Below are 16,475 nucleotides of genomic sequence, written 5' to 3' on the forward strand. Positions count from 1 at the left end.
ATCTCCTCCCTTGGAGATGTAATGCGTGGCACTGCGTTGAAATCATGGCAGGAGATGCAAAGCAAATATCTGTTGCACCGCAGCCAATTCGACAAATAGTTACAACTCCGCCACGCTCTCACCCCATATCTTAAAGACTTCACTGGCCTTCCAGAGGTCAGTCCATTGGAGGGCAAGCTCCTCTTGTGAGAGCTAGGCATTCACAAAATAACAAAGATATACCAATCGCTAGTCCCAAATAGCCCAAACACGTTGCCTACAGCGTAGGAAGCCGGCATTGATACTGTAGTGTAGTTCCTATTTCCCTTATAGGCTCTGCGCATTGGAATAATATACACCTTAGTTTTTGCATAGTACTAAGGTCAGTATGCCTCTATCGAGTACATTAAACTTAATTAATTTATGTGCTAGCTAACTCGGAGGTAACTAGAAACTTCTCAAACAAGAAGGGAGTAGTTTCTGACAATGCATAAACATGACGACTTTGTTTCCCTTAGAATCGGAACGTGTCTCAGAATCGTGGAAACAATAGATGACAGTTTCACTCAGTCAATTGCGCATGCTTAGTTTCTCCAGAGTTGCACAGAATTAGATAGACGGGCGTTTCAATAAAAGGATTTATTGAACAGTCTTGTTTCTCGTGTAAGAGATATGAGCTTTTACAATCATTAGACAGTTTGCAAGATATAATACGCACAGCGTAAGCAGTAAGAAGAAATAATACTGCAATAGCATTGTCTTTTAGCTATGACATATATTCATATATACATACATAAATAACACAGGCTAAAAAGTGAATACTCGTCTGATGCTTCTAACTAGTTCTACCCCAGTGTACCTAACCTAAGTGTAGTTCAAAGTAAGAAGTAGGTGCTGTTTTCTGTAGTATGGTATATACTAAGTTTATATGCCAAGAGTCCCTCTAGGTTCTAGTCAGCGCCATACCTTAGAATGAGAGAGGTATGAATCTCTTTCCGAATCTCAAACTCCGTCACCCCGCGAAGGGAGTCAGAACACTGGAAGCTGTATTCTCTGCGAGCAGGGATGACAGCGTCTGGTCAGTGCATCAGGCGGGAACTCAAATTCCTTCCGAATTTGCCGCGGCGAGCCGTATCGAGCTGAGCTGTGCCGAGCCGTGGTTTGCCATGGTAAGGGAAGGTATATTTATACCTGGAAGGTGCTTAGGAATGTTAGCATTGACGTAAAGTCGAGCAGAGGAAGACCTCATGAATGAACCCCTAAGGAATAGTAGTTCATGCATAATAGATGAGTTCTTGGAGAAATCAATAATCCTAGCGCTAGGGAAAGTCCCAAAGGCTTAAGGGTCTGGTTTCTAAGAACTCGTTGTGACGGGATGGACGGATGTAGGTGACCATGCCTGTATTTGGATAGCATGGCTAAAGCCTAAATCAGGACTGTGATTCTATGCCTAAATAAGGGCAATGCGAATTGTGCCTATATAAGGACATGATTCAGGGAAACCTATGTATGGGCATCTAAATTGAAACACAACACCCACTCCATTGACAAATGATCGATATTACTAAATGCTAAACATGCTAAACACATAAAATCGAGTATCGCATGTTCACTAAAAACATTTGTAAAAGCATACTAAAAGAAGTCTTTGTTAAAAACTTTGCTAGACATAAAATGCAAAGGTGCTGTACATATTAAAGCAATGTTTCATTATAAGCATATATTTACAGTGAATGCTAAGCGAATGAACAGAAATATATACACATATGTAATGAAATGGTCCAGTTTTACAGAAAGAAAAAAAAAAAATAGTTCGGAGCCTTTTCATGTCATGATTCCATAAATGCGAAGAAAAGGTGACAATGTGTCCCTGGAAGTGTTTAAAGAAGTTTGTTCTCTATGAACAGTTCTACTGTAAGCAGAGTTTTTTTGAGCCATAAAAGAAAAAGTCAATTATCTGAAAAAGGTTCAAAATGTTGTCTTGTTTTGAAAAAATTAAGGCCAGATTCATAAATTATCCGGTACACTGTGAGCCAAATCAAAAGTCAGTGCAAGATGCTGGTGAAAACCTGACATCTTCTATTCCTGTAGACAAAAAATCTTCTACCCATGTCGGTGATAGGTAGATTACCTGGTTTAGAAGACTAACTGCCCATAGATGTGACGCATTGTCAGTAGCAGTGTTCGTTACCGATGTTACCTGTGTGCCTGTTGATCCATCTCGTACCTCAGCAGTAGCATGTTGCGTCTGTGAGATCTCAATGAATGCTGTCATCAGGATTGGTAGTCTCTGGGAACAACACAGAGCATGGGCCGTTATCGGGTCCAGCAGAGTATCGATATCCGTTGGCATGACTGATGGGGCTGTGAGACAGATGTCTAGCATGCATTCTTGACCGCAAAGCAGGCAGCGTAGAACAGGTAAGATGCAATCTTGCCAGATTTGTCTGAATGACAGAAACCATGTAGTATTTAGTTCTCGTAGACGAGGTAAACCCAATAGCTGTACTATGCACTCACGACACTTCCTTTCCAGGAGAGCTTTCTCCAAGGTGCCGGGAGTGACGCAGGTGGATAGGCTTGCCATAGCGTAGCAGTAGGAATAAAAACAGGATTCCTGCAACGAGTGCTAGAATTAACGGCAGACCACCAAACACCGAGTGCATGAAGTTTGGAATGATTCCGAGGACTGCTTGAAAAGGTGTTAACAGTCCTGAACATACCGTCTTAAATACATGAACAATACCACTCGTATCAGACATGTTTAAGATTCGTCCCAAAATTTCTGTGAAATGTGTAGGGCAATTTGTATGTAACAGAGCCTGTATCTCAGCCGAAGTCCTTGCAATTTGTAGATCATAGGTTTCTTTGGCCGAGGTCAAAGGCACGGTTTGTTGTAAAAGAATGGCTTTTATTCTTCTCAAAGTATCAATTCGTATAGAAGAGATGTTCAGTGAAGGCCATAAGGCGACTCCCTGACTGTGTCTATTTGGGGGAAACAAGAGTTGCATACAGCAAGTGACCCTGGAACTAACCGTCACTAGATATGGGATACCCGGTAACATGCCACAACAGCTCTGATCATTCAACATGAGGTAACTCCCATTTGAAAGTTGTCCAAACGTTGGATTAATCACAGCGGCCGGTGAACCTTTCAGGTGGCAGGATAAATTTGCAGTGGAACCGCTACAGGCTCCGTGTAAACTAATATCCCGACTTATGAGTGAACCGCTCAGTGCATTTTCACAGTGTGTACCGCTAAGAAACACTTCACGCCCGCACTCCCAACATCTGTGTGTGTAAGGTAAATCCCAGGATGTCCTGATGTATTTTTTACCCAAGCTTTCATATTTGCCTGCTGGCATGTGTTTGAGGCAATACTGAAAATGGAAAGTTGTAACAGGCAGAGTAATTTTGCCATGAATGATCCATTCTGTAGCCGGTTTTTCTGCTACCGTAAATAGCAATTTTTCCAGTTTTTCAATGCTCAGCACTGTATACTTGTCTCCCCTTTGTTTATCAGTGAGATTGTATTCAGAAAACAGAGAAGACGTGTTGAGGAAACGCCAAGGCACATAGCCTGCATGCAAGTTTTGTAGCGTCCAGCCTAATAACAGTATAGAACGTAATTGAGACTGGCCTTGTCGCAGCAGGACCAAATCATGCTCCACAATGTCTATAGCAGAGGATACAAAGTTGCCCAGTGAATAAATCCTAGATGAGTCGTTAACCCATTGTCTACCACAGCGAGAGATTTCTCTAAATTAATACGATCAATTTCTCGTATTCTTTCTGCCGTGTCTGCTTGGGTAACCCTCTATATTTAATTATAAGCAGCATAGATGCCGGCATATATGAAACGTTTTTGACGCTGTTATCTTGGACCTAGCAAGAAATCCCTGAGGTTTGGGTCTTCTTTACTTAAAGATAAGTGTGTTTCACATCCTCTAGTGTAGATTTCTGTAGCCAATCAAGGCATAATTTTCCTACACTGTATGTTGTTACTGCCCCTGGATGTTGTCTTTGAACATAACATGGGTCTGGCCTATTGATTTTAAAACCCTGTATTCTGTTCAGGAATCTTTCTTGACAGATGTTAGTGTCTGTGGGCCAGAGCAATCATTTTTCCCATTCAGGATCTGATCTGTTGAATTGTAAAATTGTATGTATGTCGACCTCCCCCTGTGCTATTACTTGCAGGTGTAGGTATGGACGGTGTGTTCATGTCTTTGATCTTGGCTAACCCAAGGCAAGACCTTTGTTGGACAGTGTCATTCAAAAACATTATTTGCTGTGGGATGATGCAGGCTCTAAACAAAGCTTCTATCCCCTGCACTTGCCAATCTTTTGTACCCCAGACAGAATGTGTCAATTGTGTTTTTCCAAAAGTCGAAACCCTGTCGAGACAGTTGGGCAATAAAGGCTGCAGAATAAATCTGTTTTGTATTGGTTAAGATATTTTTCGTTCCTGTTTTGTTCACATTTTTAAAGTAGAACGTTTCTGGATTGGATGTATTGTACCCTGAAAAATATGGAAACTTCATTGCAAATGTTTTTGAGCTACTCTTTGGTGGTGTAGGACAATGTTCCCATTGGTTATACATAAATACATTTCTAGGTGTTGCAGATTTATGCAAGAAATGATTACCATAATGGTTATAACAATAAAGCTGTTCATAGTCTGTTGAACTTTCTTAGTATTCGTGGTTGGAGAATGCAGCAGACCTTTCTAGATCAGGCATCATGTTATTAACAGTCTCAAAGTCACAATCATCAGAATAGGTACTGGAGGTAATAAAGTCACTTAATGAGATTTTAAATAAGTGTGGAATCTTGAAAAGTTCAGACGGGCCGAATATCATAATCCGTTTTGTCCCAAACGATACAATCTTGTATAGGAACGACTGTGATGTTCACTGCTGACAAGTCTCTTCGCTTCACGATGGGATGATTTGTGTGGTTTCAAAAGTAAGTTCACATTTTTACTTTCTGTGTCCAACTAAATATATATCTTCCATTTATCAGCATGCTCAGGCATTACTAAAGCTAGCCAAAGCAGAAAGAAAAGTATTCCAGAAATAATCCATGGTGAAACCAGATAAGTCTTTTTCAGGAGAGGAAAAATTTCTTGTGTTCGTTCATTGAAAGTACTTTTGGCTGGCGTCAGTTCCGGTTCGCTTGGATCCTCCGAAAACGTATCGAAGTTAATGAAATAGCCAGAGGCAGTTGTGTCAATGGTTGAAATTGCATCAGGATTCGTTGAAATCGCTGGCACGTGTTACGTTGGTGTAGACAGGTGTATCAGGACGAACTGTTATTTGGGTTTCAAGAGTAATGAGTTCCATAGCATAGTTTCTTACTGCTGAATTCTCGATGGTGATGAGTCTTTCAGTCTGAACCTCTTGGATAGTAGCTAGAGGAGGGCGTCTGCTACTTGGTCGGAGTCCACATGGCCTACTGCTTGGTATTGGCCACATTGTGTGGTTTGATGAGGTCGATGGACACAAATCATTTCTCCTTTTTACCAGCAAGTGGTGGCAGAAGTACTATTCTTGTTCCGTGAATGGCTAGGACAGGTACTGGTTGTCTGTAAGAAGGCCCAAATTCCTTCTTGTCCGCGATCTTCTCTCTGACTAGATCCCCAAGCTTTGGGATTGAGACAGGCCTTGCTGGGACGGCTGGATTTTTCCCAGTGGTGGTTGGCTTCAGGAACACGCTGCTTTGTTTGGATCTTAGTTCATTTAAGTCCTGTAAAACAGCCAAAAGATCTTTGATATCAAATGGTTTATTTTCCACCACTGTGCCTTTACATTCGAGATCAGCAACCTACATCCTTGTCCCAAATAGGACCTCATATGGAGTGACCCCCCCCCCCCCCCCACAAGAGAACTTCCTGGCAAATTGTTTAATGAGCATTGGACCTCATAAAGATGTTTGACCCATCACCCAAACCTAATACACTCGCTGTTATAGACCGCTTTATGCCCCGGTTTTTCCTTTCCACAACCAAATTTCCCTCAGGATGGAATGGAGTGGAGTACCTCAATGCAACACCCAAACTGGCCATGGCTTCTTTGTAAGCCCGAGAGCTAAACGCAGGGCCCTGGTCAGAATGTAGTGTGCCAATTGCGTATGTGCCGATAAAGACTCGCAAATCTTTTATAACAGTTCGAGTGTCAGCCGAGCGCTGAGGCCACATCCATGATATATTTATAGTTACCATCCCTCTGTAAGGGACCGCAGTGATCCAGGTAAACACAAGCTAATGGTTTATCTGAAATTAACAGGGGTGTCTGCGCAGGACGTTTCACTGTAGAGACTTTCATCTGTTGGCATATTTCACATTCCAAAACATAGTTCTTGGTCTGTTTCCTAATTCCGGGCCACCAATATCTCTGTTTTAATAACGATACTGGGGCAGAAACACCTACATGGGCAGAGGCTATCCCTTCATGTGCTGCTAGGATCAGTCCTAATCTACGTTCCTTGTTTGGAATTACCCCATCCCCCACTCCAGGGATTCGAGCAAACGGAACGTTGTTCACATCAATTATATAGGAGTATTTGAGTGGAAACATTTTAGGTAACGCTGCACCACTGCCTTTGCTTGAAGCATTGACAGCCAGCATTATTTCACTGTCTATTTTCGTTTTTGAACGAGTGATCGCAGCTATGGAAGCAGTTTGCACAGCCCCCTTCGCGGCTTAGTCAGCCAATGAATTCCCTGCAACGTGAACGCCATCACGTTGATGACTCCGCGTGTGTATCACATGAGTGTTTTGTAGTCTGTTTTGCAACTGAACTACTTGTTCCCAAAGCGTTTTATGCTTGATTGTGCCACCTTTTGCATCTTTGAAACCATTTTGAAGCCAATTCTGTAAATATTCATTTTATGATTAAACACAGTAAAAAGAATCGCACACTACAAGTGTGGGGAATTCGTTATCTGTATTTTCAAGTGCCAATTTGAATGCTTGTAGTTCAGCTCGCTGAGCTGCACAATCTCCTAGAGATTGTGTTTTAGTGACCATTGGTCGGAATTTACCATCGCGCATGCGACCTTTAACGATTGCGCACGCTGCAGTGAAAGCTTGCTTACTTTCCGTAGCGGGTTGTGCTGATCCGTCAGTATAAATTATAAATTCGTACTGGTCAAGAGGGAGAATCTCAATAGGCAGAGTACATTCATGTTCATATTACAGGAATGCTTGTGTTTTTAAATAAGGATCAAAAACATATTCAACATCTGTTGCAGCAAGAAAATTAACCCATTGTATCCATCTTGGATGTAAAGCTTTTGCATTTGAAATGCTAGCTTTTGTAACTGCCTCTAAGGCTGGTACCGGAGTCACGACAATGCGTTTCCCCTGAGCTAGAGCTCTTTCTTTTGCTACAGTGGTTTGAACTGCTGTCAGAATTGTTTCTGTTGAAGTGAATCGCATTTCCGCTTATATATACAAATGTGATTTGTATGCAATTGGTACTTTTTCACCTTCATTAAAAGTTAAGTATGTGAATCCGCATTGACCCGAAATTATTAAAATCACTAAATTGCGTGTATTTGCACGTGTTAGTAAGTGATTTGTTGCTAACATGTCAGCTTGTAGTGAACGCAGGATATCTGTGTGCTCCTGTGGCCAATTTTTGTTTTTGATATCAGGTTTGATTAATTCGTAGAGAGGTTTAACCCTTTCTGCGTAATTTAGAGTGGAAGTTCTTCCAAAAATTAGGAAACATAGAATCTACTGTAAATGTTTCAGCGTTTTTGGAGGTTGGAGCAGCACACACTTTTCTAAAGTTAGCTGCTAGGCTTTTTCCTTCACTTGAAAGCTCATATCCTAGGAAAAGGACGTTGAGATGGGCAATTCTTGATTTGTCAAAATTGAATTTGTAGCCCTCAGAGGCAAAGCCCAGTATAATGGTATTTACCCTGTTTAAGGGCCTATCCAGGTCATAGTCTGTCAGATAGATATCAACGACATATGACAATGCCTCTTCATCATAAATTTGTAGTAACTCTGTTACTCTTGCTGGGAATAACCCCGGGCTGTTCTTGAACCCTTGAGGGAGTCGACAGAATTGATGCTGAGTCCTCATTATTGAGAATACTGTCAAGTACCTACTTTCAGGTGCTATGTTTTGACAAAAGAAACCATTTGAAATATCCAATGTGGTTTTATATTTTTTACGCACAATGTTATTCATTAATGCTGTACTGTGTGCATTTTGCACTGCAAATGTTTTAGAACAAGTGTTTGTGTCTGTAATCCAAAACTAGACGATATGTGTTGTCTGGTTTGGAAACCGGAAACCGGAAACAAAGGATTGTTCATCGATGAGGTGCATGTTTCAATCACCCCTTGGTATTCAAGTTGACCTGTTCTTTAGCTTCTTTGGGTACTGTCTTTATGCAGTAGGTTGACATTTTGATTGGATTTTGTGGTGAGTGGAGTCCTCATCCCATCCTACATGATTTTTGTATAATGCTGGAGCCTGGGCTACTGACCATTTCCTGGCATAAGTATATTTTAAATGTATTGAACATGGTTGGAGAAGGCTGGTATAATGAAAGCTTCTCCCAAATGAGTGCTTTCACTTTCCTTGGTATGTCTACCTCCATACTGAGTGTTATTTCATATAACGTTTGTGGAGAACTAACCCTAGTGTCTACAGTCTCAACTGTGATGTACTCATTCAAGTCCAATATCTCCAGAAGTTCCTTCAGGTTCTGGCCAGCTATTGTTATTTCTGCTGCACTGTCCAGTATTGTCTGAGCCCATTCTCCGTTATTGAGTTGTGTTCTCAGGATTTTCGGCATGTCTGATCTTCAGACCTGCTACCTTTTCCTGAGTGAATTGAGGTTTTGGTTTGTTTTTTCTGAACGTGGTGATCGTCTTTGGACTTTACGCGTTCTTCCTTGTGATCTGACCGTCCTCTTCTTTCGGATGTCTGTGAAGATGTCTGAAAGGTACGAGAGGAACGTGTATCAGTATCTTGATACCTGTCAGGTTTTTTCAAATTATCCCTATTCCTGAGGTTATACCTCTTTTCAGAGGGTTCCTTTTGAGCAGACCTACCTCGGAATTGAGAACGTTTCTCTTTTGAATATTGTTTGTTATTGTCCCACTTCTTTTTAGAAGATGTAGGATTGGGTTTAATTGAGTCCTTCTTAGGACCTTCAGACAGTTGTGGTTTAACTGGTTTTCCACCCAAACTATCTGTGCCTAATTCTTCATAGGATTTTTCTATTATTCTGGGTAGTTCTTGTTGATGATCTGTTACATCAAATTCCCTTAAGCGTTGGCGGATCGCCACTGATGCTGCCTCCCCTTTAATATTAGATGATAATATTGTTGAGACCTGGTTGAAGTTTTTTAGTAATTTCATACCTAAATTCAGAGCAGGCTCTGCCCCGTATTCATTTTGAATTTGTTTCAGGACATCGGGTATTACCGCAATAGACGGAACACCATGTGTTTTAGTATAGATGACAGCAAAGACTGTGCCCCAAGTGGTGCAGTCTTCCAGAAGTGGTGTGATCACCATTGGTAAACAGATTGTTAGGATTCTGTGTTTCTGTGTTGTTTTTATGCCAAGAGTCCCTCTAGGTTATAGTCAGCTCCATACCTGAGAGGTGTGAATCTCTTTCCGAATCTCAAAATCCAACACCCCGCGAAGGGAGTCAGAACACTAATGTTTGTAAGAACGCGCCTAATCAGTTACAGTGGGATACTAGACACATGTAGTATTGTGTCTGCTCCAAGTAGAAGCCCAGTGGTAGACCTACCCCGCACCGCTGCAACCGGGATGGTTCTTACAAACATTAGGTTGGCCTCTAAACCAGCGCGTACAGTCGCCGTAGGACCACTGAGTGGTAGGTAGTTTTTCACCTCACCATTAGGTGTAGATGGTTTTCTTTCCATTTGGTCCTGAGGAATCGCCACGGATCATTCTTGACTACTAGGCGAGAAACATGTCGACCATCCAGGAGTAGAGCGCTTTTTTGACACATTATAGCCAGATAGTTGCCTCTCCTAATCCTTATTTTAACCAGGCTGTGATCCTTTCAGAATAAAGTTTATTTAGAGGATTCCCTCCCCTGTTTTATCTTGCACATTCACCATTACATCTACACGTACTAGGCCCCTCCCACTCACTGCACCTAAATGGCAAGGAACAAAAGATCTCGGATAAAGAACCCCTTTATGGGTGCCCGTCTGGTATTGCAGCGCCGACCCGATGAGGAGCAGGCCCATATGATGAATCATGACACCTAGCTTGCTGGGTGTGTGAGGGCCCTAGTTCCAAAAGGAGGAATTCCCTCCTCCTTCGAGGACAACCTATCAACCTGATATCACATAAAACGCTCTTACTGTGTTCTGTGACCCACTGAGGAACTTCGTACTCATTTCTTGTAGTATGTTTAAAATGTTAAAATATGCATTATTTTATGGCTAATATGGAGATTGAGACCTGAATTGAATATATATTAACTTATTGATGTTCTCAGCTTTACGGAATCCTCAGGGTGTGTTGCATTTCCAGTTTTGCTGTATTCTTCTCTGCTTCCATAACTGATGATATTTGTTCCTAGGTTTAAATATGCTCAGTTTCTTTTGTACAGCTGTTGGCAGAGACTTGAGGTCGTTGAAATGTATGTTTATTGACACATCATCCAATAACTATGAACTGTACCTTTGATTTGTACTTAATTTGGTTTTTACAGAATTGAGTATCTGCTCCATTGGTGCTGGTGGAAGCCTTAGTGTGGTTTTTTTGGTGGTGCATAATCAATCGAATTATGATCTGTTAATAACATAACTCGCAAACCTGACTAAGTAAAGGAAATGGGATCACCTTAATGGGTCATTTAAAAAAACTAAAAGGCAGAATGGTAGTCTCTTCATTTTGGTGCTGAATGAGGTCCCTTTTATGTGATGTACTCTGTCCCTCATTGTTATTGCTGGTTTTGATCGATTAAGACATCATGATGCATTGACACATTAAAATCTAAGAGCATTTTAACTGCTAAAACACCCTCTTTCTCCACTGCTGCAGTTTGTTGTCCGTTGATTGCTTGCCATGCCTTTTGAAGGCTTGTCTGTGTATTTGAGGAGTGGTAGCTCAACAGTATGGTCTTACCATGTTCCTTTGCACTCCTGCAGTGATGCACCATGCCAATCGTGGACAAGTTGAAAGAGGCCCTGAAGCCAGGTCAGAGGAATTCTGTGGAAGAGAGGGAGCTGGGCAAGCTCCTGGCCTCTTCCGCTAAGAAGATTCTACTGCAGAAAATAGAGTTTGAGCCTGCTAGCAAGAGCTTTTCATACCAGTTGGAAACGTTGAAAAGCAAGTATGTGTTACTGAACCCCAGGTCTCAGAGCACAAACTCCAATATCTGCTCTCAGCAGACTCCCATCAAACGAATAGGTAGGTCAAAAAGCAATAGCCTTATGTTTATGGAAACTGCTTTTGGTGGGCTTTGATCTCAAAGGGTTATACTGATTTACCGATATTGTGCTTTTTCTGTTTTGTTTTTCCCCAGGTAGTGATAATGGTATTGGTGGCTCTCTAGATGGTGTCCCAAGGCCACAGAAAGTTCTCTTCCCCGTAGAGCGTCTGTCCACAAAATGGGAGCGTATTTCCAGAGTTGGCGCTGGGCTTCACAACCTAGGAAATACCTGCTTCTTGAACTCAACTGTGCAGTGCCTGACCTACACCCCACCACTTGCCAACTTTTTGTTGTCAAAGGAGCATAGTCGGAACTGTGAGTACTCATAATTTGTATGAAGATTGTTACGTTAATGAAGGACATTGATAAGGACTTTAACATTAAAATATGTATATGTTATAGCCTAGGCAGACTTTTGTTGCAGCTATTTTCAGATTTGGCTTCTTGATTGCTGCTTCCACCCCTCATTCATGCATAGCCTTTTAGAGGTATTAACAAATGGTTGGTATGCAGTAAGTGGAGGGTTGCAACCTTGGCCCACATCATCATTATTTCAGCTCCTCATGTTTTCTCGTTAAGTTACTATTTTCTAACATAGAATTTTCATTTTTAGTCATGAAGAATTTAATTTTCCCACCCATTTGTTGGATCTTGAATCACTTTAAGAGGGAAAAAAATCTCTTCAGAAAAATTTGTAATTGCTCACAGTATTTGTCATCTTACTAAGTAACCACTCAACTTGTTTGGTCTCTTTTATAAGAAGCCACCTACCATTAAAATGAAATTGAATAAGCATGTTCAAATGGGGGTCTTTTGTTGCAGTGAAATTGCACTGGTTTAAGGTTTTATTTTCTCTTACCCGTTGAGGTAAAAATGTCCTTTAGCTTGCAGAGATGTTCTTAACAGTAAAAAACTTGAAAGATTTCGAAAAGGATTAGAGTATGGTGTGCTAGTCAGACATTAAAACAGAATAAAGCCCAGTTGGCAGAAAATGTCAATTTGCGATCTCTAGGAGGGTGAAGTTATTTGCTCAGAGAACAAAAGAATGCAAAATGTGAGTTGATGAAGGGAAAACTGGTTCTTTCACCTGAGAAGTTTTGGAGCCCTCTGGATTCCAGAAGGAGAGATCTTAAAGGCATAAACTCACAAGTCCGTTTCTTCGTCACAGATATTGAAACACTTGTTATTGCATTAATTGGCGGCTACACCTCTTTCAAGCAGCATCAGTGTTGAATCCTTTGGCATTTTATGCCTCTGAGTTCTGTTACTGTCAAGGCCATCGACATTAAAACTGTTGCAAGTCTCAAAACTCACTAAAGTATGCCTTCACTTGTTTACATAGATGAAACCTCAGTACAATCAAAACATATTGATAAATGTTTACCACAGATTGAGGTTCTTCATTAACCGTGCCACTTTAGAACACCAACGTAGAGTATCTCATTGGTTCAGGACCCTTCTGAGATCAGTAACACTCGAGAAAGATATCATGCTTAAACGTGTTCTCATTTTAAGTGGGTCTGTTTTATATTGTGTAGAGACACTATGTTGGATATTCTCCAGCATATCTTCATGCATCAGTGGCAAGTGTGTACCCAAATGAAGGACTTGGGACTCATAAGATTATTTTGGCTGAAGAAAAACCCGAATCAAGGAGGCTATTGGCTGCAAAGATGTTATCTGTCACTTTTGAGATACTAAAGTACTTTAAAAAAACAACATTGATGTTGACACTTTTTTCCAGGTCTTCATAAAGCAATGATAGCCATTTTGTTAAATTAGCTACCACCAATTATACACACTCCTGGATGAGCAGACACTAGAAACAGAAAGTCTAAGAAACTGACTTCTTTACGACTGACTCCTGCCAGAATATAGTCATTTTTTGGCTGCACACAGACTTGCATTGTCCGGCTACTACCGTGCCTCCGGACCGGCAAAAAAGGTGATGGGAGGAATGCTTGCAAATAGTCTAAAGCACGATCGAGTGTACTGTGTAGCACTCTAACCTATCCTTTTTTAGCCACAGTGCTGCTCTTAAAAGAGACCCTTCTTGTGCAAACCAGTACTGACCCAGCTCCTCATAGAGAACAGTCCATCCATATATGTAAGAAAGACCCCACCTCCCTCAATAAGGGAACACAAGCACCCCCAGACCAATTTCGTGCTCGTCAGTGAGGTATAGCTTGTATCCTGTAGCATAATGAGCAAGGGACCCACTCCTGAAATATTCCCATGTAGAGCAGAGAGTTGCTGCTAAAAATGCAGCTTTATGATTTCTGATTTAAAATGTTGCGGCATGTCTGGTGTCATTTACTTGCACATATACAAGGGGAGGAGGGGCCTAGCCACTTGCCAAAAAGGTTACTGGAGAGACATTTAAGTTTCACCTACAGAAGGCATTTAACTTTCTGTTGAAGACCTTTTGTGTACAGTACTAGTACTTGGAGAGGACAATCTGATTTACTTGCTTTCTTTTTGATTGTTTACTTGTGTCTGCCCCTCCTCTGAAGCATAGTTTTCATTAACATCCTTTTGACTGAATAACTTGTATCCTCCACAGCGCTGCATCAGTAATCTAATTTTTCTTTTTATGTAAGCACTTCATGAGTGCATGTGCTTTCTTAGTCTATGCACAGTCATCTGCTTCTCCCTCAGATCCCTGCCTCCCTGTTTCCCTCCCCTCTACCACGTTCATTTTCAAGCACCTCCGTAGTCCTCTAGGATTTCGTTTTTGTACTCCTCTTCCCACCTGCCCCACCACTGTTGATTTGCCCCTCTCCATTGTGTAAGCAAACACAGTGGAGAGGGGTAAATTAGCAATGGTGGAACAAGCGTGGGACGTGGGGAAGCAAGTAAACACCGAGTTGTGCAATGGAGTAGCAGGGGAGAGGAGTATAAAAATGAAATCCTACATCTATCTATTCCACCCCTTTTTTGTTGTTTCTTTGAGGGGGGCAGTGCTCATCAGCATGAGCAATATCTTCTTTTTTTTATGATTACTTTTTGCTTATTCTTTTCAGCATGGGTACAATTTGTCAATGCTTTTTACTATGCGGGTGTAAGGTTTCAGCCATTAGTAGGTTTGTGCTGGATGTCGTGTAGGAGTACAAATAAAATTGATTCACAGCAAGGCAGCGCTAGTAAGGCAAATGTAATTTATTGATGAAAGTATCTTTTACTTATTGGATGATTTGTTTTCCAGTTTGGTTTAATAGATGCAAACAGCCTCTCAAATAAGAACTTGTATTGTTAAATAAAAGCCTGCCACTGGTGTCCTGATGACATGGAGATTGCCAGCTTTGTCTTTAAGTAGAAGGGAATTGCAAGTGCCCTCAATCATAACTATTTCACCCTTCTAATGTGATACTTGTCATTTTCATTTGGGGTAATGGCTCTTGCAGAAATTTAATTATATCAACTCTGAGACCATTTCGAAGACAGGCAATTGCTGTAATACTTGTCTGCATGTGTCAGTTTGTTGGTAGAAAGTCCTGCATTTAGCAGAGGCTCAGCTTTTTATATCCTTCACCCTGTTAATGTCTTGCATTTGGAGCATTATTTTGAAGGAAATGTATACATAGGTTATTGGTTTGATAGTCCCAGTGAACTAGGTTAGAATTGGTGGCAGCATTTCTGTCTATTGAAGGAGTGAAAACTAAAATAAGTGCAGCTGTACCCATCCTAAATGCCAGTTTTGAGTAGAAACCCTGATGATCGCAGACTGCAGTGCAAATAGGTTTTCCAGGTAACCCCATTTACGATGGGCACGTTTTTGTCTTGGGTCTCAACTTAGGTGCATCACAAGAGTTCTTTATCTTTGTTAGATCACTTGAACTATCACACCAGCTAATAATTTGTTAAAAGGATAAGTTGGGACAGGTACCCCAGATGCAAGCCATGAACTACGTGCATTGTTTGATTGTGCTAGAGAGATGAATAGTAGTGTACTGCAGTGATGCCCATACATGATTACACCAAAGAAGGAAAGAATAGAATGAGCTGGCAAACAGCATTGTACTGTTAAATGTAATCACAAGAGGGCAGTGTTTATCTGATCATTAACGTTCCACCTTTTCACCTTAAGTTTGATTTAGTCTGCAGAGGAGAACAATTATTTTTCGACTTTCTCTGGATCTGCATGTATTCTGCATGAATATGTGTATTGTATCAGTAGATGTTGCTGCTCTATCTGAATGTGTGCATTTATCTGTTATCTAGTTCCTGTGGGCATGGATGTTGTGGGGTGCTCTGGGTCGTACAAGTATCATGAAGTTTTCAATTTGCTTCCGACTTTGTAAACTGCAGCCTATTTTTTTTATCTTTTTATTAGTTTTCTCCTTGTACAAAGACAACAAAGCCAAACAAAACACACTTTTTTCTCAAGGCAATCATGTATAATCGTCATCAGGGCATTATATTTGTATTGGGGCGGTGTGATCTGGGGAACCTAACTCTTTCCTGTTGTTCCCCCACCACTGTGTGACTCCCATTGATGGGGCCTAACGTCGATTCCCAGGTAGCGTAGACCCTCTATGGTGGTCACCATCAGAGCTGGGATCACTAAATCCGTGGTCCATGTGCCCAGTTGATATAGCACCGATTTATCCCAGTTAATTTTGTACGTGCGTAATTTCTCAAAGTTACGAAACACTGATAGGACTTGCGGGATGGATACCACCAGATCAGTAAGATACAATATGTCGTCCACATGAATGGAGATATTCTCCGACTCCCCCAAGACCTCCGGGAAGCCCATTACATCATCTCTGAGCCTCAGCTAGCAGGCCATGGGCTCTAGGTAAAACGCAAATAAGCAGATAGAGGGGGCACCCCTGACTAGTGCCTCTCTCCAATCTAAATTCCATTGTGAAGGTGACTTTCACCTTAACTCTTGCCACTGGGTTATGACATAGGAGGCTCACCCATAGGCAAAACGCTCCCATTCTGGCCTCCATAGACATAATTACAAGTATTGCGTATGTGGTCTAACTAGCATTTCAGGCGTCTAAGATTTTGTCTCGCTGTTCTGCTTTGTATGAACCTA

The 16,475-nt window shown here is 41.3% G+C and overlaps 1 protein-coding gene and 1 long non-coding RNA gene across 4 annotated transcripts in view; one reads left to right on the forward strand and one right to left on the reverse strand.

Moving 5' to 3' along the window:
- Positions 1-16,475, forward strand: part of USP36 (ubiquitin specific peptidase 36) — a 698,649-nt gene that overhangs the window by 55,464 nt on the left and 626,710 nt on the right. For all 3 annotated transcript variants that reach the window (XM_085617464.1, XM_085617466.1, XM_085617465.1), the window contains 2 exons: positions 11,145-11,406; positions 11,522-11,743. In XM_085617464.1, the coding sequence (XP_085473590.1) occupies positions 11,154-11,406; positions 11,522-11,743 (475 nt within the window). In that variant the 5' untranslated portion in view covers positions 11,145-11,153. The remainder of the gene's footprint in view (positions 1-11,144; positions 11,407-11,521; positions 11,744-16,475) is intronic.
- Positions 1-16,475, reverse strand: part of LOC146810458 (uncharacterized) — a 115,533-nt gene that overhangs the window by 41,641 nt on the left and 57,417 nt on the right. The gene's annotated exons all lie outside the window — the stretch shown is intronic.

Source organism: Triturus cristatus, chromosome 7 (assembly GCF_964204655.1).
Source record: "Triturus cristatus chromosome 7, aTriCri1.1, whole genome shotgun sequence".
Lineage (NCBI taxonomy): Eukaryota > Metazoa > Chordata > Amphibia > Caudata > Salamandridae > Triturus > Triturus cristatus.